This window comes from Castanea sativa, chromosome 2, assembly GCF_040712315.1.
Source record: "Castanea sativa cultivar Marrone di Chiusa Pesio chromosome 2, ASM4071231v1".
Taxonomy (NCBI): Eukaryota; Viridiplantae; Streptophyta; class Magnoliopsida; order Fagales; family Fagaceae; genus Castanea; species Castanea sativa.
The window spans coordinates 52,060,819-52,087,121 of record NC_134014.1 but is presented as its reverse complement, the minus strand read 5'-3'; the positions used below and the strand labels follow the sequence as shown (position 1 = coordinate 52,087,121).

The window sequence follows — 26,303 nt, the reverse complement described above, 5'->3', positions numbered from 1 at the left end:
AGGTCATACCAAACCTATATAATTTTTATTAATTCCCATATATCTAAAATTAAAATACAATTACAACTATGAATATAATAATAAACATATAAAAATCAACCATTAATTAAGCAATAATATCAAAATAACTAATAATTTTATAAGCTCAATGAGTCAAACTAGTCAGACGGCCAGGTTCACATGTTGAACACGAACACGACCTGTTTATTAAATGGGTGAACTGTGTTAATCCGAATATGACCTGAACTCGTTTAGCCTCAACCTATGACTTATTTATAAACGGGTTAGTCGTGTCGGGTTCGCAGGTCGCGTCAGATTTTGCCACCCCTAATATTTCTCCTACTCTATACAGTAATAAAGCTTCTTCTGGCCATCATTTTAGCCATCAACCATTCCAATAATACAAGGGTTCTTTCTCAGTCATCAAGTACGAAATTATATACAGTTAGCAAAAAAGTATGAAATTATACATACTAGCCCCCTCCTCCTCTATCTTTATTTTGTGCAAATGATAGGCTTTAATCCTATGCTCTTTGTTTCACCAAACCAAATAATTATAAGTCTTAATAATCAATGCTACGGGAACATATATTCTATCAAAAAACAAAAAAAGTAGTTAGGAAGTTTCATATTTCCTTTATCTTTTTGTTCCTTCTATTTTATTGTGTCAAATGTTCTATAATTGCCGAAGGTTTAGGGGTCAAACTTTTGGGAATTGGGTAGGAAATAATCTCCTTGTGGAGCAGGCAAAGATGCTTTCTCTTCGTTTTAAAAAACGAAAATAGAAAAAAAGAGAGAGGAGAGAATGGCTATCCTTAGTTTACACACCAATGGCACATCCACCGATATCTGGTTCAGGTTGTTGGGAGACAGTGCATACCTTGGACCTATAATACTCATATTTTTTTCTCTTTTGGAATGTTCATTTCTTCTTCTTCTTCTTTTTCTTTCTCTTTCTCTATTCCTTTCTTTTCTATTAAAAGGGAAAGAAAGAAAGAAAGTAGGAAACATTTCAAAGCTAGCTAAGATGGGGTTGGGGGAGCTCTAAAATTTGAAAAAAAGAAACATAGTTTTTAATATTAGTATTATTTTACTCTAAAAAAAAAATAGAATTATTTTAGCAATCAGCATAGCATGTTATTCTTTTTACTAGCTACATTCCAGCTGTGTCCTCTGCTGGTTTTGTTCATGTAAGCTAGTTAGGTTAGGGTTAATAAACTCGGATGCGGCCCACAGACTCATGATCATGCCATGTCCCAGACCAATGCTGCATTGCTGGCTTGGCTTGCTGCCTGTCTGCATATATATACAATTCGATCTTACCATGTCCTCACTCATCACTCCTAGCCCCTAGGCCCTAGGGTATTAAGTATTATGTGTAATGGTAATATAAAAATACAATAAGTAGACCACAAAGAGTTGGACAATCGTTTTTCCCTAAGATGAAAGTGTGGGGTCCGATCATAGGTGCCTTAAACCTGGGGTGGAAGCATGGTAGGTCAAGTTTGAGAGGTTGAAAGTATTTTACTAATCCTAATGAGATTACTCCAAATTTGATTAGGTAGATTAAAATAGAAAGGGAAAGAGCAATCAAGGTGTACTAAGAGAGAATGAGAGACGAATGTTTTTTGAGATGATAATAAAATGTGTATAAATACACAAACTATAATTAGGATATAGTTTGTCACCCTAATTTTTCATTATATATTTTGTGGTAACATTCACTAGTTTGAATTATAAGAGAATTCACTAAAAAAAAAAACTAAGAAAGAGCTTATTTAATTGCATTGTCTCCATCTCCCTCGGCCCCCATATTGTTTGTTTGTGTTTTTTTGTTTCAAAAAAAAAAAAAACCAAATATTTAAGAGAATATTATTTAATTGCAATGTCTTTCAAATAAGAAGGTGCAAAGTTTCAAAACTATCATCCTTAAATTTTTTTTTTTAAAATTTGATAATTGCGGAGTGCATGATTTAAACCCTGAATTCCTTTGTTGAATATACAAAGAAATACCTGTTGAGTTAAAAGGTTCTTTACACTGTGAATCTGTCATCCTTAATTTGAACTCTAATAAAACATGAGTATCGAATATATCAAAATGGAAATATAGGACCAATATTGAAATATGGAGGCGTATTAAGTTCAAGGTAAAATTTATTGGGTCTTATACCTTAAGTTTTCCGATTATCAACAATGTGATTGCATTGATTAATAAATTATATGGTTAAATTTAATTTTTATTTGAGATAACACTCCTTTTATTGTATTGGTCACTAATCAATACAAACTATGTGGTTGAATTCAATCCGAGAATTGAACATACACACTATAGAACTATGCCTCAATTTTGTCCTTAGATTCCTAATGTAATATTTAATATTCTTTTTAACTTATATCTTATCTTCCAAGAATCAACCTCTTTTTACAAAAAGAAAGTACGGAAAAATAACTTACCAATCACAGTGTAAAAGTATAAATTTTTACATCAGGTGCTGCTTTATTATATATTTAGAAAAAATTTAGAGATACACTCAATTTCATAAAACATGTTGAAGTAGTCAATTGTAAATGGTGGACACTTTCTACCTATCATTCATCGATCACTTTAATAAATTGTGAAATTGAGTACATATATAGGTGTCTATGAGTCTACAACTTTTTAAAAACTTTTTTTTTTAATTTAATTTTTCATTTTTTCAAAGCATAAATATATTCTAATACACTTTTCAATAAAAAGCAATAATCAAAAATTCAAAAGCAAAAATCAAAAAGAAAAAAATTAATCAACAAAAATCTAAATAAACTTATGCTAGAGGCAAAAGTAATATTGTTGTTTTGGTTTAAAAAAAAGAAAAAAAAACAACATTGTGATGGTTGAATTGGACGTGGTTTTAGAGAGGGGAGTACTTTTGAAAATTTTGACGCTCCTGAGTCCTGCCGAGTGCTGACCAATCAAACCCAACCAATCCCAATACAGCTAAGCTCGGGCTGCTATTACCTTGTCCACCGTTCGATCTTGCCACGCGTCACCGGATCCCACTTTTGATTCTGTTGGCTACGTGGTGGTACTGTTCACATTAGCGACGTGGCAGCTGCTTTCGCTATTATTAGTGGGCCATACCTCATTCCTTTCAGTGGGTCTCTTTCCATAAACATCACTTTCCATGGCTTTTACTTAATTGTTAGTTTTTGCTTCTAGGCTCTGGTGGGGCTTTTGCAAAAATATCCCCAAATTTTTATTTTTTAGTGTATAGTGCTATATTTTGTCATTTTTATATTTAGACCTCTCGTTCTGTGGATTTTTTACATGTGTGTCTGACTTCACTAACTTATCATTCATTGGGAATTAGGACCCCTTTGACATTTCATACTTTTAAATCATTGCAAAACATTTTTTTCCTATTTATTAATTATATTAATTTTAAAGGTCCTAGCCTTATATCTATGAATTACGTTATATCATTTAGATGGAGGAAAATTGTCATCTTGCATCAAGGTTTGATCTCTTGTTAAGCATTTTTTCTATTCATATATTTTTTTAAACCAAATTTTGAGTTCCCAATGTTAGGTTTTTAGTGTTGGCTCATTCCATGACATTTGCTTGTAGTGAATTTCAAGTTAATTGATATAGTTTAGTCACTAGAAAATTTAGTAATAGTTTGCATTTGAAGCTGTTATACAAAGTGTTGATCAAAGTCCCTTGCTCGAAGCTCACTCAAGCAAAGATGTAAGGTGTGCTCAAATGACAAAGAAATTCACTCGAGTAAATTATTAAAAATCTAAGTAGTTTTCTTGAGCGAGATCACGAAAATTGTTCTTTGAGTTCATTTTAAAAATCCTTTTTATATTAGGTTTTGTGACATCGGTTATATAAATCCCACTTTGCACAATTTTTCAATAGAGAAAAGGAAGCTACAACCTATGCTATTCAGAAAAAACCTTATGCATAATAGGAAACTCAATATTTGTTGTCCACTCATCTTATGATAAAAAAGAGTGTTTGATTGTGTGAAATCACAAACCTTTATTTTAGGTAAGCACATCGTTTGTAGGGGTTGCAAAGAGAATCTAGGCTACAAAGGTTTTGTGAGTCCTAACTATTTCTTTATAGTGGATTTTCTATGAGAGACTATCTGTATTAGAGTGATTTTTTCTCTGAAAAGTTCTACATTTGTTTTCCATTTCATTGCCAAATCTTGTAACCCTTTTATATTTCTTGTTTTAGATTTGACATATGCTAAAGTGTGGCAAATAATAATTGTATGTAACTACGTATGGATCGCCAAATTGAGATAAATTGATAAATTAAATAATAATTCTGCCTTATAATTCACATCAAGGTCTAAAAAATAATTTTCGCTTCACCTATGAAGGATCCTAAGAATACATTCACACAGCCAACACCAAGGTTTTAAACAATGTCGAAAAATGTTTCATTCACTACAATCTACAAAGCCTATAATTATTTCCATACTATATTCACAGTTAGATGAAAGAGCATATGCATGTGATATAATATTATAATCTATGTTTGATAAACTTCATTCTCAAAAAAGAAAAAAAAAAGAAAAAAAAAGAAGAAGTTTGATAAACTTTGTATCATGAATGAACTAAGGCTAAAGCCTTGGTTAGTTTGGAGGCTTTTAAACAAATTAAAGGGAGTGTGGGTACAGATGCATTGGGTTGAAGTCGTATAACTTAAAATTGGAGGGACATAAATGCATATATAGGGTAATATAGCAGCATCTTGCAAAGTTTCCTTCTCAAGGGTTTTTTTTTTCCTTGCACCTTAAGCATAAGGCTTCTGCATTAGGAACCCATAATGTGTTTCCTAACACAATTTGCCAACTAAAAATATCAGGGTTTTTTTAAAGTTTATGTTTACTGTTGTCCTGGGTCCACCACATTTTCTCTGTTTGAATACTGAAACACCATATACTTTCTCCTCTATAAGAGGAAGAAGCCTTGCCTAAAGAAATATATCATTCGAGGTAAAGAAGTTAAGAGAGCAGCCTTAAAGCCTTTTGCTTTGTTTGTTAGAAGGCAAGAAAGGAATCCATTATTTGTGGGCTATTTCCTTGCAGCTTCTTAGGGAGCTTACTTCAAATATTCTTGTTATAAATTCACTTTCACATTCCCCACAAACCTGTCTGTGTTCTGTTGCCCTCTCCTCTGTCATCTACCTGATTTTTCCCTTTACATTCTGCTTCTCTAGAACTCTTTGGGTTTTGCTTTTTATTCTATCAAACTCATAAACCCTGTGTTGAAGCTCTTGGTTTCATCTTTTCCAAAAGGGTTTACTTCAAAGGGATTCTAAAATACAAAAATGGGAGTTGGAGGCACTTTAGAGTATTTTTCTGATTTAATGAGCAGTGGCCATAAACACAAGAAGAAGAAGCAATTACAAACTGTGGAGCTAAAGGTCAGGATGGACTGTGATGGCTGTGAGCTTAAGGTCAAGAAAGCCCTCTCTTCATTAAGTGGTAAGTTTCATTTGTCCCATAATCTCTTTTTTGTTTGGTGTTACAAATGATGACACACTGCTAACTCTGACATAATTTGTTATGCTTTCCAGGAGTTAAATCAGTGGACATAAACAGGAAACAACAGAAAGTGACTGTAACTGGGTTTGTTGAAGTAAACAAGGTGCTGAAGAAAGCCAAGTCAACAGGGAAAAAGTCAGAGATTTGGCCCTATGTTCCTTACAACCTAGTGGCCCAGCCTTACACTGCTCAAGCTTATGACAAGAGGGCACCTCCTGGATTTGTCAGGAAGGTAGAGAACACTGTCACCAGTGGCACTGTTACAAGATATGAGGACCCTTACACCACCATGTTCAGTGATGACAACCCCAATGCCTGCTCTATTATGTAGCTGAAGAAGTAATACCAGACAATCTATCTCGTCTACTTATCCTCTTATTAGTCTAAGTAGAAATCATTGTAAAGTTCCAATGTAGGGGTTTAACTATTTAATTTTTGTTTTGGGATTTTCTTTTAACGTAATAAGTGATGAGAAAATTTGAGAATTGTGAGCTAATCCATGTTTTCTTCTGTTGGGGTCCAGGATCCTATCAGTACTATTCTGTAGTTTTGCAATCACAGAGTGGTTTTTGTGGGCCTTGAAATATTGTAATGTGGTTTTGGTATTTGTTGAATATAGACTATATAGTGTGGGTTGTTATATATGAGCAACCTATTACTAGAGCTTGACTTGTTTTTATGCATGATGTTATAATTTCTCTTTTTTCTGCCTGGGATGACTTTGGCTATGTCCATATAGCTGTAATTCACCTTAAAACTGAGTACAACCTGGCTGCTATATGATATGTTGTGGTGGGGTTGATATGGCTACATGACAACATTTAGTTTACTGGTTATTGTATATGACCCACGAGATGGTACATGCTACATGAAACCGGACCTAACTCACATGTCAAAAGTTTTGCCCTGGTAACGCTCCATCCACAAAGGTCTTTTTTTTTTTTTTTTGATAGGATCCACAAAGGTCTTTGATGACGTTTAAGATATAAATTACATCTACAATATGACAAAACTGAAGATTAGTAAAGATTCTAAAAGTCACTAAAGTTCAAATCGTATTGGGTAGAATGAAAAAAAGGCTATGAAACAATATTAGCAGAAGGGTAATAATAACTAGTGTACACGTGCTATTGCATACAAACACACGATTTTGCACTGATAACGTGACTTCAAGTTGTGACTTCAAGTCATGAGTTCAGTGCAAAATCATGCTTTGTATTTTGTGTGCAATGTTATGTGTGAATAAAGATGAAATAAACACTATTATTGGGTAGAATGCAAAAAACGTACAAATAATGTTAGTAAAAGGGTAACAAATAGTGCACACATTGCACACAAAATATATACACGATTTTGCACTAACTTGAAGTCACAACTTGGAAATTAAAGCGTACAAACAATGTTAGTAAAAGGGTAACAAATAGTGCTCACACATTATTGCACACAAAATATACACAATTTTGCACTTAAATTGTGACTTGAAGTCAAGATTTCCAGGTTGTGACTTCAAGTCATGAGTTCAGTGCAAAATCGTGCGTGTGTACTTTGGGTGCAATTGTGTGTGTGAAATAAACGCCACTCATTAGTAAAAAAGGCTTTTTATATTTCAAATTCCTATAAAAGAACAACAGATGGGTAATCTTAAGAATAAAATTTTGTTATGAGTCTTGTAATTCAGTGGTATTTCCTAATAAATGCCACTCATTAGTAAAAAGGTCTTTTTATATATCAAATTCCTATAAAAGAACAACAGATGTGTAATCTTAAGAGTCTTGTAGTTCAGTGATATTTCCTAATTTTCCCATAAATGAGAACTTGAGTTCAAATCTCCCATCCGGCCTACCCCACTAATTGTAAACAAAAAAATTAAAAATTTCATCTACATTTCTCGTAAACAAAGCTTTAGATTTAAAAAAGAAATTCCAGCTATAACACATGTTGAACTTGGAAAGTGGTTCTACCCCTAGATTTGGAAGCCTTGGTATACTACTCAAAAGAGATGATACAGAGTTCAAATTAGTTCAAATTAGTTCAAATACATCAGGCTCCTTGAAAGAGCTAAGGTAAAGAAAAGTGATTGCTACGAAAAGCATATCTTTTCTACCCACTCAGCCAAACGTGAGGAAAGAATCATTTTTTTTTTCCTTCTTAACTTTTTTCTTTACCTCACCTTTCTCTGAAGGAAGCGTAAAGGCACACATCAGTCCCATGAACAGAAAGATTCACGTGCAATACCTGGAGTCTCAAAAAGCACATCCACTCTATCTCCACTGTATCTAACTATGAAAAATAACATTCACCTAATATAGAAAATGAAAGGAGCACTCTCCATCTAGTGCATTCCTACTTTGAAGCCAATTTCTGATTCATAACTTCTTTAATCCATAATCTTGTTTAAATAAACTTAACTTGGTGGGATAGTAAACACAAAAATCCATGGATATAGTAAGACAAGCTTTATTAAAGAGATGCTTTTAAATATATTTATTATAAAAAGTAATGGTGTGCATTAATATGTAAAGTAGATCCTACAATAACCTAAACAAAACACCTGTTTCCCCCATATGTAATTGAAGGAAAAAGAAGGAACAATTACATGCAAATTTCAGAAGGGAAGCTGAAAGAAATGAGAAGACATCTCAAGAGTGCTTGCTAATCAGCCATTTGATTTGGATAATATCTATATCATACAATAATATGCTGGTTTATTGGCAATTGAAGTGGATTTTGAGATTAGTAGAGAAACCAATGCCATATATGCTAACAAATTGTAGAAAAACCACATACCAAAAGATGAAATGGGCGTGGATAGTATGCTACATGTGTCTTGATAATAGAGTTTCCACGTCATTTAGTACAATATTTTTTTTAAATGATTGATTTGTTAGAAGAGCATTTGCAATAGTAGATGATCAAGAAAGTGCACAATATATCCAGCAGTTACAGTTTGCATGTAGGATTCAATTAATAAAGAGCAATGAAATTGGGACTATTCAAAGCCAAGACACAGAGACTTGTCAAAGTAGCTACAAAAATCAATTTTTTTGTAAACAACAGTCTCTTCTTTTCTTTTTTTTGGAGGAGAGGGGGTGGGGGGGGGGGGGTGGGGGGAGGGGGAGGCTGGGATTGAAAAAAAAAATCATAGCAATATATACTTTTATTTATTCATTTTAACCCAACTTATATATGAGGTCACATAGAAGCCATTTGCAAAAGACAAACACTCTACTCAAATTAATCAGGATGATCAATTACCGCCAGAAATGATAGGTAGTAGTCTTCAGGAAGAACACAGTTGGCAAGCAGCTGGGTTAGGCAGGTATAGGCACTTCTTGTCCTTTGAGAAAGGTGACTACTGTCAGCCATGGATTCTTCCATACAATTTTGGTCCATACTAAAAAACGAAGATGCACTTCAGCACCCTGAAGTTTGAGAACCAAGCCTATTTCAAGTAAATTCAGAGGAGAGGAAGCATCTCAGTGCCACTATCAGCAAGTAATGTAAAGCATTCTATAAAATTTAACAAATAATTTTTGATTGTGTAATAGTATCTTGTCCTTAATATTCTGGGGGCACAGTGTGTTGGTATTCACAGTGATTTCAATTAGACCGCTAAGCAGAGTTATCCAATCAGTGAACATGTACCTACACGATGCTGCAGTAAGAGGCTTAGCATTATGGATGGCTAGGTAGTCCTAAGCAGGACATTATGACCTTAGAGATCACTCATTTGGGACCATTGTATCATTGCATCCTACAGCATGTGTTCACACCATGTGTACCATGTTCCATACAGGAGTCATTCCAGGTTGGCCTTAAGACCAAAGCACATATTCTTTGGCACCATACTTGGTGTTAGACCCTTGAAACTTGAGATTGAGTGGCTACATGTGGTGACAACTTGCATCCATGCGCCACAAGAACCCATGGGCATGAAAGAGGCATGCCATGGGCTGAGCAAGAAGCTTTGAGGCAGCAGCGGGCTGTTCCGCCTTGTCATGGTGCATAACTACATGAGCGCTATGTTGGCAGCATGTTAGTGGCCTTGTTAATGTGATGGGCCCTTGGTCATGGTCTGACAGGTTGCAAGCTATGTGTGCGCTATGGGCAGCATGTGCAGTGGTGAGCCATGGTAGCATTGAGTGGGCTTGGCCATGGGCAAGATTTTTTTGATAAGTAATAAGACTTATATTCGTCATGAAAAAACAAAAACAACAAATAAAGGTGTCATGATGGTGAACACAAAGAACAGCAAAAAAAAAGAAAAAGAAAAAAGAAAAAAAGGAGGGCAACTTAAGGAGCACTTCTAAGGGAAGAAAGAACAGTTAGAAGAATCTCAGCACCTAGCCCAATCAAAAAGAGTATTTTGGCTGAGAGCTTGTAATTGATCAAGCGTTCTCTCTAGATCCTCAAACGAGTGCCGGTTTCTTTCCAACCGAATAAACCATATCAAACAGTCAGGAACCATATTCCATATGTCCGAAGAAAATTTCCCCAACCAATTACTCCAATTGGACACTAAACTCTCCACAGAACCTGGCATGACCCATTGGATCCCAAAAACTTGTAACATATGCACTCACAAAGAATAAGCTACAGGACAGTGAATAAGAAGATGGTCCACAGATTCCATAGAACAACAACACATACAACACCTATTAGCCAAAGGGAGGCCTTGGAGCATCAAATTATCTAATGTAAGAATCCGACCATGGGCAGCGGTTCACAAGAAGAAAGCCACCCTCTTAGGAACCTTGACTTTCCAAATCCCCTTCCATGGGAAGCAAGAAGGTGATGAACCCCTGATCTTGTAATAGAAAGACTGAATATCGAACTTACCGTTCCCATTAAAACACCAATGAGGTCTATCGCACCTAATACCTCTTGGGATCCGAGACTGAATGAGTTCTAGGTAAGAGAAGGCAGCCTCAAAATTTCCTCTCTTGGAAATTCCTATAAAATCTCATGTTCCAAAATTTACTACTCCCATCCTCCTGATGACCCAACAAATCAGAAATACAGGCTTCCTTGTCACTGGAACACGCATATAACTGAGGATAGAGCATTTTAAGTGAGGTATCTCCAACCCACCTATCATGCCAAAATTGAATGTGGGAACTAGGGCTATCCAGAGACCTGGTCAACCTGACCCACCCGTCGCTGCCAACCGAACTGACTTTGCCGGCGGTCGACGACGGGTTTATTCCTCCAAAACTCGAGCTTTCCAGGTCGGGTGTCGGTTTTCCTTCCTCCAAAATCCGATCAACCTGATCCGACCAACCCACAAAATTTCTGGCGATTTTTGGTAGATCCGGTGAGATCTATACCATTTTTGTCAAGATCTCGGCGAGATTTTGCCGGATCTAGCCCAGATCTTGTTGAAAATGGCCTAGATTAGGCCGGATCTGGTGAGACATCAAGGATTTTGGTCATTTTTCTCCGTTTTTATGCCAAATTCTTGCCGGATCTACGTTAGATTCTCGCCGTTTTCCAGATTTTTGACCTCGACTGACCCGCCTGGATCCTATTGAAGTTTCAACCCGCCCGATCCGATCATCCTCTCGGTCGGCGGCGGGTTGAGATTTTGTACACCCGATCTGATCGGGTCGGTTGCGGGTTGGGCACAAACTTGATCTAGACCGACCTGTGGACAGCTCTACTAGGAACCATCACCCGCCACAAAAGCCAAGTGTTTGGAGAACCTCTCCCAACCGAACTTAATACCACGCCAAAGGCCACACCCGTGGGCCCTTTTACATACTTTATTAGTCCACCCCCCTTGACCCTCACCATATTTGGTGGCAATAACCCTCCGCCAAAGACTAGTTCCTTCTAGGCCAAATCTCCATAACCATTTCCCTAATAGAGCTTGGTTGAAGTGAACTAACTTCCTAACCCCCAAACCACCCATCTCTAGAGGTGAACACACCTTCTCCCAAGCCACCAAAGAATGTTTGAAACACTCTTCCGAAGACCCCCACAAAAATTTTCTCTGAATACGCTCCAATCTGTCAGCTATAGTTACAAGGATGGTAAATAAGGATAGATAACATGTGGGAAGACTAGAGAGAGTACTCTTCAAGAGAGTAAGTCTACCACCCTTAGACAAATAAAGACGCTTCCAACCAAACAGTTTCTTCTCCATCTTCTCCAAAATAGGGTTCCAAATGGATGCAGTCTTGAACAGGGCACCCAAAGGCATGCCCAAATATTTCATAGACAGGCTACCCACTCTACAACTGAGAATATTAGCCAAAGCATCAATATTACCAACCTCCCCCACCAGGACAATCTCACTCTTCCCTACATTTACCTTTAAACCAGTAAAGGCTTGGAAGTAAGTCAAAGCCAGTCTAATAGCCAATAGTTGGTCTCTAAAAGCATCACTGAACAAAATAGTATCGTCTGCAGAAAAACAAATGAGATATGCGAACCTCGATAGAGTTAATTGGACCTAAATGAAAGCCATGAAGCAGACCACTATCCTTAATTTTCTTAAGGATCTGAGATAAAATTTCCATAACCAAGTGGAACAGGAGAGGGGACAAAGGATCACCTTGTCTCAACCCACGAGAACTTCCAAAAAAGCCTACCGGAAAACCATTCACAAGAACCGAGAATTGAACAGTAGAAATGCAAGCCTTAATCCACTCCCTCCACTTCAACCCAAAGCCCATCCTATCCAACAAATAAAGTAAGACATCCCAATTAACATGATCATAGGCTTTTTCTATATCCAATTTACAAACTACACCCAGGGAATCAAACTTCAATCTACTGTCCAGGCACTCATTCGCAATTAACACTAAATCCAAAATTTGTCTTCCACTAACAAAGGAATTTTGGGTCTCCGAGATCAAACTATCTAACACCACCCTCAGCCTATTTGCCAACACCTTAGATAGTAGCTTGTAAACACTACCCACCAAGCTAATAGGCCGAAAGTCCTTAATATTGACAGCATTAGCTTTCTTAGTAATTAGAGAGAGGAAAGAAGCGTTAAGAGACCTTTCAAAAACTGAATACCTGTGAAAATGCTTGAAAACAGCCATCACATCAGCCTCCACCACCCTCCAACACTTGTGAAAAAATGCCATGGTGAACCCATCCGGACCAGGGGCTTATCCCCCTCCATTTCTGCCAACACCTGGGAGACTTCTTCTTTTGAGAAGTCCCTCTCTATGGACAACCTTTCATCCTCCCGAATACTAGCAAAATCCAACCCATCCACAGTTGGGCGCCACGTGTCAATCTTAGTATAAAGTTCCTGATAAAATTGAACCACCTGAGTCCTCACAACAGGTTCATCCTCATATAATACCCCATCCACCTCAACACTACTAATAAGATTAGCTCTTCTATGAGAATTTGCTAATCTATGAAAGAAGCGTGTATTGTTATCTCCTTCCTTCACATACAAAGCTCGGGGACTTCTGTCTCCAGAAAGTCTCTTCCATGGAAGCTAAAACTTCAATCTCACCTTTAACCTAAGGATGGCGAGCTTGTTCCTCATGCGAAAGGCCTAGAATATCTTCCTTGGCATCCAAACCCAATAATTCAGACAACAAACTCTTCTTCTTAAAAGCCAAATCACCGAAATCCTCCTTATTCCACTTTTTAAGGTCTTTTTTAAGAGCCTTTAATTTCTGAGCCAAAACAAAGCTAGGAGAACCCGTAAAGTAATAACTATTCCACCACTGTTGAACCTTCTCAACAAAACCCTCAACCTTTAACCACATGTTCTCAAACTTAAAAGCACAACGCCCCCTCCCCACCACACCAACTTCCACCAAAATCGGACAGTGATCTGAAATAACACGAGGAAGCACCCTCTGAGACACATTTCCAAAGTGATCCTCCCAATCAGTAGAGACCAATGTCCTGTTAATGTGGGACATAGACTTCGGTTCGGAATCCCTAAACCAAGTGAAAGAAGCCCCCTCTAATGGTAAATCCACTAGGAAATTATCCTCTATGAAATCCGAAAAAGCAAACATGGCTGGGCTGAAAGAGTCACAGCCAAGCCTCTTATAGGGCTATCTAATAACGTTGAAATCACCAAATAAAAACCAGGACTTCTTCCAATGAGTACACACCCTAGATAACTCCTCCCACAAATCAGCCCTATTAAGGTCTGTGTTTGGACCATAAATGCCAGTACAAACCCATCCAAAACTCCCCTAAAAATAACACTAACCGAGAACACTAACCAAGGTAAAGTTGGGCCACCTGAGAGTGTGACATGCAGCTTATGTGGGAAAATGAAATTGGGTTGTAGCATGCTTGGCAAAGTATGGCTGGATTGCATATGGGTGGCGATGTGCTGTGAGGCCAGATTTGGGAGGTGGCATCCTGGCATTGGCACAGCCCCACAGGCCAAGCCCTCCACTTAATATACAATGAGCAAGGTTGATTTTCTGGGCATGTGCTTGGGCTGCCAGGAGTGTGCATGCATAGCTTGTGATGGTCTGAAACATGTACACATGTAAAACAAGTGGTAACATCATGGTACAGCCTTTTTGGTGTGCTAGCATGGTGGAAAGGCTCCAGGACAACAAGCACTTGTGTGCCAAAGGCAGCTCCCAGATTGGCGCAACAAGTTCAGGAGGCAATTACTTGAGAACTCAATTGACAGTATTTCCAGCTTGTGTTCCTTAAAGCTGTTGGGGTGTTAAAAACATTTGTAATGGGAAAAACTGAGTGTGCTGTAAGATATAAAGATCATACAGTGTACTCTTGTGTATTTGTGTGAGTTTTGTAAGCATTGGTGGCAGGTTTTGACTAAGGTATCCCAAGTGAGTATTTTGTGTAATAGAAGCTTTTGTGTACTTCGTACTTTGCAGTAAAGTAATAAAGGTTGGGAGAGTTCTCCTGTATCTGTAATTGTGTCGTGTATGAATACACACAAAATATTGGTTGATTCCTTTACATGTGTGTTGGGTTGTTGGCTAAGACTAAGTAAGGCATACTTAGTGCCATCATAAGGCAGAAAATTTGGAGTGAAAATCTGCCTTTTTGACATTTAGACACATGATTTTCATGTATTATTCTGTTTTATAATTATGTTTGACCTCCCATGGTGTTTCTATAATTTTAGTAAGATTGCTATGCTTTGTTTGATAGAGAATTGATACATCACCAACCAGCTTCCATTACAGATCAACCTTTCACATCCATGATCTTTTATTAGATGCTTAGTACTCAAACTGGGTAAGCCATTAACTGAACAAATCAATAAGAGCAGGAAGTATGATTTATTACGGTTTCAGGGAGATAAGTGACAGCTACTCAATTCCCTCTACCATTTTGACAGTGCAGATCCCAATGCAAGGCTAATTTATTGCAGGTCTATGATCTCTGATTCACAGGCAAAGTGTGCAGAAAATAAATTCCAAACAGGGTCCTGAATGCTTGGATTACCATCTAAATTCTATCTTACAATGACAAATTTCAATTCCTGGGATACAAGAAACTCACTTGATCTTCATGGGCTTCCCATTTATATGTTATTGCTTTGGGCTTCCTTCAGTTCTATTTCCAGTGTAGATATCAACGAAATTAAGATCATACAGAAGAGTTGCATTGCCAGGTATATTGCAGTCACCTAAAAAAACAATAAGATGGGTGTCAGTATGACCTGCTCTCCATACCAACAAAAGCATATCCTAATCATGATACAATCAACAGCACTCATGCAACCAACAAGCTTTTGAAATATCAAATCTAATCCATTATTGGCATTTTGTCAACCTCACAAATGACCACACCAAGCAAGGAACTTATCAAGTCTGATCCATAATATTGGTAATTTTTTCAAAGGACAATAGCAATAGATAGGCCCAGAGAAAATTTTAGCAACTGGCTAAATCAGGGAATTTTCTCTGATACACCCTCTCAGCCTTGGGGGAGGGAGGGGGGGGGGGGGAACCTCACTCACCAGGAGAGAGAGCAACCGTATCTTTTTCTGTTTTGTTTGTTTTTTAGCCTCATTTATTCAGCACATTGTACGAATTTTATGATTATAGAACATGTCAAGTTTCAAGACTGTTAATCATTGTGAGGGTAAGACATGGAATTCCATTATATGGATCTTTACCTGAAAAGCATCCTGCTGGTTCTGGTCCATATGCCAATTCAGGGGGAATCTGAAGCTTACGTTTTCCTCCTGTGAGAGGCACAATGACAACTTTTTATTATTATTTATTTTATAGGTAAGGCACAATGACAATTATTTTGGGCAAATGAGAAACAACATTTTTTTTTTGATAGGAAATAAAAATTTTATTCAAAAATGCTGAGCAACAAATGAGAAACAACATACAGAAAGGAAACTCTTTAAGCCTATTTAAATTGTTCAAATGACATACCTACTCGCATTGGAGGTACTCCCTCACCCCCTAAAATTCCCTGGTCCAATCCCTTGGTGACCTGGACGAAAAATTAAGTATAAGATAAATTTGAATTAACCTTGATAAAGAAGGTTTGAATTATCTGCAACCTCGATTGTCAGTCTTTTATTCTCAAAGGGAGAAAGGGGAACTACTATAATACATAAAATTGTAATGAATGCAGTGTAGATGTCAGCTGAGCTTAGCCGATAGCCCAATGGTTGTGGTTTTGGCCATGTACTCAATTTGTAAAACAGACTGTACTCAATATATCAGTCCCAATCACTTCAATTGATTTAATAGAAAAAATGCCTCTCTCTCTCTCTCTCTCAAAATTAATGAGGTGAATAGACATATTTCAAGTTTTTTTCCAATTTTACCAGATGCCTGAAGGGAAGGGACAATATTTCAAGTGCTTTGTAAAACAATGAGCAGTTTGTTAATCCCATAATGCTTCTGTGACATGCCATGAACTACAAAGGCCCTTATGCTACACGTTTCTTGAATACCAAAGTACAAAAATACACATCGTCTTGAGTAGAAGAATAATTTTATCTGTTAATTAAATATAGCAAAATCAGAACAGCCTATAACAACAAGAGTTTTCAGTGGCTACAGCCCCAAATGAATATCTATTTAGATTCTTATGATGTACAGACATAAATCTGCAGCATGAACAGCTATGAGAATAGAATGCAGATAATGTAACCTGAAAAATGAAGATAAATTAGATTAAGGGATATGTAAGATGTCCAAAGAGCATCTCTATGTGCTTTAACTTTCATGAAGACAAAGTAGTATTGCTCAAGCATCATTAGTCATAAAATTAAGATAAGAGATAAGCTTCATGTCCACTCTAATGATTGACAATAAGACAGGATCATACTGATACTTTAATATATGAGACAGCATCATATATACCTTGCCAACACCAAGACGCATAGTGAGAGGTCTACCACGCTTATAGCTACTGTCGAAGACTGTCCCATCAGCGAATCTTGCTGTGTAGTGCATCTGTATTGGAAATATATTTCAGAAAATTCAGTTGCCTATCCAAATAGCAGGCAATTAGTGCATTTCTCACTAACATTGGATAGAATCCTGTACTTGTACCCAGACTATATAATATACTGATCTAAATGAGGCCCATAATTACAAAACTAATATCATGGGGCTAGCGGAAGCATATTCACAAGAATAATAATATAAAATAATCACACAAGACAATAATGTTAAACGTGGTTCAGCCAACTCCAAGCCTACGTCCAGGCAACGGCAACCAAAATCCACTATCAATGGATTACAATCACTCACAATCAAACCCCTCAAACCAAACTCACATACTTACATAAAAAACACTTACAAAAATCACAAATAAATACAAAAAAAATTCGCAAATAGAATCTAACTCACAAATCTCACACTCACAAACTCATGATCCCAAAGCTCCAATACACCCAACAACTCTCTCATACAAAAATAGACAGACACTATTCTTCAAAGATCCACTCCATGTTCTTTTCTACTTTCCTTATGTGTTCCTTGGGCAAAAGCCACTAAACCCTTTGCAAAAAGGCCTATTTATAAGACTTCAATTCTTTATTTTATTTTATGAACAAGAATACCCAATTACTTCTTAAATAAGGAACTTTCATTCCATACCAAGGAAAATTCCTTTTCTTCTACACCAAGGGAAAATCTTTCCTCCCACACCAAGGAAACCCAATACTAAAACTAAATCCAAATGGGAATTTAAGACAATTTCTAAAAGAGTGGAAGCTCCAAACATTGCCAAACAATTGTAGAAGTGTGGAACATCAAGGCAAGCAGAATTTTTGTCAGAAAAGACGGAGAAATCTCACTGCTTGGGAAACAACACTGATGGGGTTTCCTGTTTGGTGGGTGTGTGTTGGAGAATTCAGGTATTCTGGATATTAGATCTTATAATGATAAGCAAAGCACAGTCTATAACGATATAGTTGTATAAATGTAGATAGCGTTTGATAGAAGGTAGAAGAACTTGAATCATACAAATTTAAATGATTTTAGAGACATGGAAAGCATTTATAATCCATAAACACATTCTAGCTCCTCACATGTTCTTATTTAGTTCGTTTATACTAAGAGATTCAATTTGGCTTTATATTTTTCTAAACGTATATTTGGCATGTGCATCATAGTGGCTTTGGATATTATCTGTGTTATATTTCAAAACACATCATTAGAGAGGTTGGAGGCAGCTTTGACTTTTGCTCCTCTGAGCTTGACACTACCATGTTGGCCAATTCTTCAACAATTGTCAAAAATCTCTTCTTGAAATTTTCAGGAATTTTGAGAAAAACTATAGCAAGTGCCTTCCACCAAAAGAGATAAGTTGCGGGTTAAAGTTTGAGAATCAGCCTCTCCAAAATATTGGGAGTAAGGTTGTCTACCATGACCTCTCTCAGATACCGCAAAAGTGAGAATTTTGTGCATTGAGTATGACTTTTTTGAGAAAAAATATCATATTAAAGCTTCTTTTTACGCACAGAGTCAAGCATAAACATCCTTGTGCCTCAGAAATTAGAATAAAAGACCCATCCCACAAAATAAATCCAACCAATCTAAAAGATTACGTTGTGTCATGGCTAACCAAATCCAAGTTAGACAAGGACTTTAGTTACCCAACTTTGGATAACTTTTGGATTGATTCTTTTCTTTAGAACTTCTCAGTCTTGGTGAAAAAAAGGTAGCCGACTTTGGGTCTTATATAGGACAACCCCTTTGTTTTATTGAGAGAGTTCTAAGCACAATTTGTTAAGAGAAAATAAGAATGCTATTGATGTGTGTTTTTATGATATAGAGTGATAACTTATGATCGATTGTACTTGATGTTTAAGCTGTTAGGAAAAAATGAATTTAGTTATTTCACTATAATTCTAAAACGCCCTGTTACATGTAAGCCATAGGAATAGGAATTTAATTGTTTCACCATAAATTTATTTATTTATTTTTATAATATATTTGGGGTTTGAATTTTGTGAGAGTCAGTGCTAACAACATTGTAATCTCCCTATTTTTCTTAATGAAACTTTTTTCCCCAGACCAGGCATGAACTGTAGGCCTAAGGACAACAAATGTACATTTTTGTGTTCCTTGTGTGATTGTGTGTTCTATTTATCCTATTTCTATATCACATTAACCCATCATATTTAACTACACTCAAAGCAATCAAAACTTCCGCTATCTCAACAAAAACAATCAATGACACCACCTAAAAACTTGAATTATCTCATAAAAACCACAAACACCCCCCTCCAAAAAAACAACAGATTATACAGTAATTTTGTAGACAATCTCAAACAAGAATTTGAATGAGCATCAAAGAAACAACGACATTACAAACAAGAATCACAGAACTATAGCAAAATTCAACTTATAATTGCAGACCCAATATAATATTATAAGCTGGGAAATTGAAACTCACATCAATAAGCTGACTATAAGGAACTTCCTCACCAGAGCCTACTAAAATGTCACAGTAACCGAGGCCAGAGCGAACGAAGTTGAGCTCACACGAAGGCTCTTCCACAGTGGCGTAGTACTCAACTCTCGTAGCGTTCGCGTCCAAAGGTGACAAAGCCATAACCGAAGCTGCTAAAAGCCCAATACCCATTTCAAATACGCGCTTTTTTGTTGCAGAAGTTGAAGCTGTGGCTGTAGAGAGCTTTGCATTGTCTGTATTAGAAAAACAGGGGCAAGAAGAAGAAGTGGGTTTGGTTGTGGTGAAGAAGGACTTGGTGGGATTGAAGGTTTGAAGGGAATGGAAGTTTGGGGTCTGAATTGTAAGAGCTGAGACTGCCATTGTTTTTATGGTCTGGTCTTTGTATATTGTCACACTCTTTTGGATTGCGTTAAGCTATCTGAATGAAGCTTTGAGGGGTTGTAGAGCTTTTTGGTTTGCAAGGCGCTTTTGAGTGGGAAAATTGGATATGAGATGGCCCCACTTGGGTGGAAAATGAATTTAGAAGAATAAAATAATCTTTTTTTTTTTTTTTTTTTTTTTTTTTTTTTTTTTTTTTGGGGTGCAAAAATGTTATGAATTAGCTGTAAGTCATTCTATTACCAAAATAAAATAAAAAAGCTTTAGCTTGCTACCAAAGGAATCACCACAGGGTCATAAAAAATAGCCAAATGGCTATATGGGGGAAAAAAAGAAAAAGAAAAAGAGAGAGAGAGAAGAAGAAGAAGAAGTCAAGTATTTGAGAAGTCTTAGCATCCAATTTAGCCAAAGCAACTTTGATTTATCAACGAATATGATCAATTGTGGTTATGGCGAAGGTTCTCAACAGGTTTATGCAATAAGATAGAAGGTTCCATAATAAAATTGATAGTAGACATAATTTTTTAATTAAATGAGTCCATTCTATAGGGCCTAAAGCTCAACTATGAGGTGTGTGAATTTGACTAAAGATCTGATCTAGTCGATTGTGCAATCTTTCCTGAACTTCTCCCCCCCCCCCCCCCCTCCCCCCTCCCCCAACAAGCCTATATTCCCCTAAACTGATCCATCTGTATCTACCTAAATCTAATTAGCCAAAGGCTTGGTTCAGTTGACATGAGCGAAAATCCCGTGATCCTTGTTCTAAAGGGAGAACATTTTTGGTACATCCAAAGGTGCCACAACCCCGTAGGAATCTTATTTTATTTTATTTTTCTTTCTCAATTTTATTCGATTTGTTTTTTTAAATGAATGAAAATGTCAGAAGTGTCACAGAATAAAACATAAGAGAACTTATAACATATGGGTGGTAGTTGTAATTTGCACTAATTTAAGTTGATAATGATATGAAGTTAGTCAATATTTGCTTAAAGAGTAGTGCTAAAATTACAAGTATGTACTAAAATTTTTAATACATTTTAACTTATAAATCGATGTGTCACCAATCAAAAAGAGGTAATTTTCTTTTTAAAAAAAAGTAATTTATATATATTTAGTTATGAGGTGATTAAAGTCCACTAATTACATTCATTGTCATATTTTTTTTATAAGCACTATATAGTAGAACTCACCTATGATGACATCGCCCTCATCCAAATAAGAGGATTTAAATCATCATGGAGCAGACTTGTAGGGCCTCATTGAAAAACTTTGGGCCTATTTGTAGATAGTTGACATGGTTTGGGCCAATACTCTCTCTCTCTCTCTCTCTTAGGAAAAGAAACTGTCATTTGAGTCAGCCGTTGAAGACAATTTTTCACTAACAAATAAAAACATTCATATTTTATCCCAACAATTAATTAAAAAAAAGAGTTGTAATTTGGTATTTCTGATTCATACTCATGACCCCATAGCTTGGTTGGTTAGCACAAAAAAAAAAAAAAAAATCCTTTAAATACACCATGGATAAAGATCACTGCTGGAAATGATTAGATAGAATTGGAGAAATAATGTAACTAAAGGAATCAAAGAGTCCAGACATCGCTAATGAACAACCAATGCACCAAATTATTTGTTGGGGTTAGCTAGAAAATGTATCATACAACGTTGTGTATATTAATTTGATCCATTCACTTTTAGTTTTATTTTTTCAAAACAACCTCTTCCACTCTTCAAGGTGAGATTATAAAGATTTAACCATTAAACTCCGACTCCTTGTATCTCTCCCCTCTTCCATCGCATTTCTTGTCTTCTCTCTCTCTCTCTCTCTCTCTTTTTCTTTTGAAAGTTTCTGTGCTGTGGTTTTTTTATACTTTTTCTTTGTGTTTCTTAAAAGAGAGATTTCATTAAGGACAAGTTTGATTAAAAATGGGTCGTGTTAAACTCCAGATTAAGAGAATAGAAAACAATACAAATCGGCAAGTCACCTTTTCCAAACGAAGAAATGGACTCATTAAGAAGGCTTATGAACTCTCCATTCTTTGTGACATTGATATTGCTCTCATTATGTTCTCTCCCTCTGGTCGTCTCACTCACTTCTCTGGCAAAAGAAGGTGAGCAATTGTGTTTTCTTTCATAATCATTATTTATATATACATAGCCTCCCATGCATGCATATTCCTTCTTTATATAAATAGAATGAATATTTTTAGTATTTTGTACATTTACCTTTTTTAAAATAATCCACATAACATGTTGGTATTTAAAATTAGTAAAATAGCATCTCTGATTAATTTAAAATTTGACATGTATATTAAAAATAACGAAAACATATAATTTAATGAAAATTTATTTCTTTTTTCTTTGTAGAATCGAAGATGTGCTCGCGCGTTATATAAATCTGCCTGATCATGATAGAGGAGGGTATGGATTTTACTAGTACTATTTTGTTTTTGTTCCTCTACGATCTTCTTTTCATACATTTGTGTTTTTCTACGTCGAACAAAATTGTTAATGACAATTTGCCTTTTCTTGCAGCGTTGTTCAAAATAGAGAGGTATCGTAAAAATTTGACACAATGTCTATAGTATTATGGTAATATTTTGTGAAGGAATTAAAAAAAAGCCAACTTTGCAAATTATACACGGTTCTTATTAAGCATCATATCCATGCAGTTTTTACTCGGCATCCTCCAGAAGATCAAGAATGAAAATGATATAGCGCTTCAACTGACAAAGTATGTCTCTCCCTCGTCATTGTTATATTGTTTGATCATAGGATTTGATCATTCCAATTTATTTTCTAATTTATTGATCTCTTTTCAACTTGTTCAAACAGCCCTTCAGCCCAAAATTCAAATGTTGAGGTAAAATTACACACAAACATTGTCATTTCTTGTTAGACTTAATATAAATCTTGCTATATATACACACAAACATAATAACAGTTTGTTGATTTGATTTTTTTTACTAACATAGGAAGCTCAAAAAGAAATTAGCAATATGCAACATCAGCTTCAGATGGCCGAGAACCAGTTAAGGTTAGAAGAATGTGACTAAAACCGAAATTAATTACATGGCTACAATGTTGAGTTGCATTCTAAGTAATTTCCTTGGTTATTGAATAAGGATTTTTGAGCCAGAGCCAATTTTAATCACATCAGGAGAGGAACTTGATTCATGTGAGAAGAACCTTTTGGAAACCTTGAGGCGTGTTAAGCAAAGAAAGGTGAAGCCTAATTATTGTTCTTTATGGTCTAAGTATGTACTAATCCATGCCATCAAGTGCCACAATAACTCATCCATTTTATACGTAATTTGCAGGAAGATCTACTTAGAAACCATTTATCTACCTATGATCCATCTAGTGTACAGGTGAAAACTCTATATATTCTCATTTACATAAGATAGACATATCTCCCTCACCTTTGGTGGGTTTCATATGACTAGAATTTCAGTGATTAGTTTCAGGCCATGAAATTTCAGAGTTATTGTTGCAATTTTTGAATCTTCTGACAATTGTTGAATACTTCTAGCATCAAACGCAGATATACTTCGACACCCAAGATGGGGTGCCAACAACGTTTGAAAACGAGATTGTTACTTGGTTGCCAGAGAATGGACACAATCCAAACCAAATTTGTGGAGGATCTGAATCACCTTGTGCCGCTATGCAGTAAGCAATTAGTATTTTACATTTGTTTAAGATGAACATGTTATCTATAGAGAAAACTACTCATCAAACTTGATAGAAATCAATTCCTATAGATTAATGCCAAGGATATTACAAAATTTTACATTTTTGTTTTCAATCTGTGATACTTATTTGTAATTTTTGAATTTACTTTCAGGAATCAATCCTCAACAGCAATGTATGATCAGTTGTCTCAAGCCACAAACATAAATGTGGAGCCATGTAACATGGGAGGGTGTCAAATGAGCAATCAAAGAGATGATGGGTTACCTTCTTGGCATCATTCCTATACTGCAACTGAACTCCTCTCTACATTCATGGCCCCAAATTCATTTCATTCCCCTAAGGTTCTCATTCTAATAACAATCTTAATTATTTGTATAGTTTTTTTTATGTTAAGTAATAATTTGTGACTGGAGCTAATGACATGAAACCCAATTGGTGAAATTTTATTAAACATTCCCTAATTGATCAGTGGCTTGAGGTAACCCATTAACACCCAATGAGGGTTCTATTAATCTCTTGTGATACTTTATTAGAACTCTTGGTAGTGTTCTAATTTGGGTTCATATCTAAGTAATTTTTTCTTCACCACAAAATATCAATAACATATCTTTTGTATTTGCCAGCAAGAAATTGCAGGAGCAAGCTTTTCATCAATGATGTCACAGCAGCAGGTAGAGACTGCATCAAATTGCCCGCAAATGCCCTCTAGCGATGAAGATGCAAACTATGAGAGCAAGCTGTCTCAGTTTAAAGTAGAATGACCAGATGATTTTTTTTTTTTTTTTACTTGTGCTGATAAGTTATGTAATTGTGCAATGGAGGGGATTCGAACGAAGGCTTTTCTTATGGGATAGACTGGGCAATGCTGGTGAATCACAAAGTTCTTAACATGCTACAAGATGTATGTGATATTGACAATAACCCTCAAATTTATAAAGGGTTCTTTAATCTACATGGAGAAATCTAAAGTCCACCAAAAAGAAGGAGAAAAGCTATCTGTTATGAAATTCTTAATTTTGAATTTGTTTATAGGCTTGGATGCCAATTTAGAGACTCCATAAAATTGTGTTGATTAAAAAAAATTCAACAGGAAATTCTAATTGATACCCTAACATAAAGGGACGTTAATTTAATTAGAAAAATATTAACCTAAAATCAAGGAAATAATAATCCTAACCAAAATTTCAAAATTATGTTCTACATCAGACCCATCCACATATATGTTTTGAATATTTCAACCCCTTTGCCTTATTTCCATACTTGAAATTCATCATTTATTTAGGAAATTCATCAAGTGAGCTAACAAATCAGCAAATTAAAATTGTGAAATAAATTATTATAGCATGGATGTAAAATGATCTTATTAGTAGCATTTGTGTATTTAAAATTGTAAGCACGCAATAATGCAGTGATGATTTCGTCAAAATCTGAGAGCTAATTATGTACTTAATTAAGCCAAAAGAAGCATCTTAGTTCATGAAGATGATGCATTATTGCATATAGGATCTGTCTCAGTTCCAGTAACACGATGTAAAATTTGTTTTAAGCAACAAACAGAAGGTAAAAAAAAGGAAATAGATAATGAAACTGACTCAGATAATTTACCCCAACAAACTGAGGCACTCAGAGTAAATCATCAAGATCCTCCAAGCTATAGTTTTTTGCTAAGACAAGGTCATCCCATTCCCATGAGCCATCGTCCTTGTTTGATGCATTATTCATGAGTGTGCCATTTGACTCATAACCCATCATACCCTGTTCACATGACAATATAATTATGTTTAGTACGCGTATGGTACCCTTATAAATAAAGGTCTTAATATAACATACAAGATGTCACTTAATTCAAAATTAAGTTTGACTTCATAGATTTTGAATCAATTACATTATATTAAAATTTTAAATTCTTCATTTTTGTAATGTGGGATTTCTACTTACACGTGTTTATTCAACATTTTCGTTTTCACAAGTCCACAAATGGAACACTTGGGGATTTATTATGAAAATTATTTCTTTTAGGATCTATTGTTTTTAGATTTTGTGAAAGATTTTCTACCTTGTACTCCAAAAGCACTTACGACAAGCCCACACACATAACTTATATATAATTGATGGCGGTTGGGTCAATTAGTACCGTTATAAATTAAGGTCTTAATACAACATACAAGATGTCATTTAATTCAAAAGTTTAGGTTTATAGTTTTTGAATCAATTACATCATATTAATTTTTTAAATTCTTCATTTTTGTAATGTGGGATTTCTACTTACACATGCACATTCAACATTTTCGTTTTCACTAGTCCACAATGGAACACTTGTGGATTTGTTGATGACAATTATTTCTTTCAGGATCTATTATTTTTTAGATTTTGTAAAAGATTTTCTGCCTTGTACTCCAAAAGCACTTATGACAAATCCACATACAAAACTTTACATAATTGATGGTGGTTGGGTCAATCTCATTCATCTTACTTCATTAGAAATGTCAATTGGCAATTGTAAGTCCTTTGAAGATCCAGGCAGTGGAAGCACTTGACTAGAAGATCCTAGGAGAATCTCATTTGCATCACAAGCACCATTTTTGCTGTTGTTGTTGTTGTTGCTGTAGGAGCTGGTGGCAACAGTATTACTAAAGAAAGGTTCATATGCAGGGGGAGACAAATCCCTGAAATGCATAATTAAGAGAGATTGGTTCAGAATGAACAAATTGTTTATTCTGTGAGATACAAATATATGTTGAAATTAATTTGTTCAATAAAACAAAGTTACCCTTCAGAGGTCAAAGGTAGATTCACATTCAGATTCTGAGAGGT

General features: G+C 35.8%; 4 protein-coding genes across 4 annotated transcripts; 2 read left to right on the top strand and 2 right to left on the bottom strand.

The window, feature by feature from the left end:
• The first annotated feature begins 4,977 nt into the window (after positions 1 to 4,977).
• LOC142623880 (heavy metal-associated isoprenylated plant protein 23) lies at positions 4,978 to 6,222 on the top strand. Its single transcript, XM_075797362.1, has 2 exons — positions 4,978 to 5,483; positions 5,576 to 6,222. Exons 1-2 carry the CDS (start codon positions 5,327 to 5,329, stop codon positions 5,872 to 5,874), a joined length of 456 nt encoding a protein of 151 aa, XP_075653477.1. The 5' UTR covers positions 4,978 to 5,326; the 3' UTR covers positions 5,875 to 6,222.
• Positions 6,223 to 8,682: 2,460 nt separating this feature from the next.
• Positions 8,683 to 19,871, bottom strand: LOC142625852 (photosynthetic NDH subunit of lumenal location 4, chloroplastic). Its single transcript, XM_075799589.1, has 6 exons — positions 19,398 to 19,871; positions 16,853 to 16,945; positions 15,911 to 15,971; positions 15,640 to 15,708; positions 15,021 to 15,147; positions 8,683 to 8,985 (listed from the first exon to the last, which is right to left on the bottom strand). The coding sequence occupies exons 1-5, from the start codon at positions 19,773 to 19,775 to the stop codon at positions 15,050 to 15,052; spliced, it is 699 nt and encodes a 232-aa protein (XP_075655704.1). The 5' UTR covers positions 19,776 to 19,871; the 3' UTR covers positions 8,683 to 8,985; positions 15,021 to 15,049.
• Positions 13,031 to 13,540, bottom strand: LOC142625502 (uncharacterized). Its single transcript, XM_075799145.1, has one exon. The coding sequence runs from the start codon at positions 13,538 to 13,540 to the stop codon at positions 13,031 to 13,033; it is 510 nt and encodes a 169-aa protein (XP_075655260.1).
• Positions 19,872 to 21,719: 1,848 nt separating the features above from the next.
• On the top strand, positions 21,720 to 24,250 carry LOC142625501 (agamous-like MADS-box protein AGL104). Its single transcript, XM_075799143.1, has 11 exons — positions 21,720 to 21,904; positions 22,161 to 22,214; positions 22,329 to 22,347; positions 22,466 to 22,527; positions 22,629 to 22,656; positions 22,769 to 22,830; positions 22,919 to 23,018; positions 23,114 to 23,164; positions 23,338 to 23,465; positions 23,641 to 23,837; positions 24,114 to 24,250. Exons 1-11 carry the CDS (start codon positions 21,720 to 21,722, stop codon positions 24,248 to 24,250), a joined length of 1,023 nt encoding a protein of 340 aa, XP_075655258.1.
• The last annotated feature ends 2,053 nt before the right edge of the window (positions 24,251 to 26,303 follow it).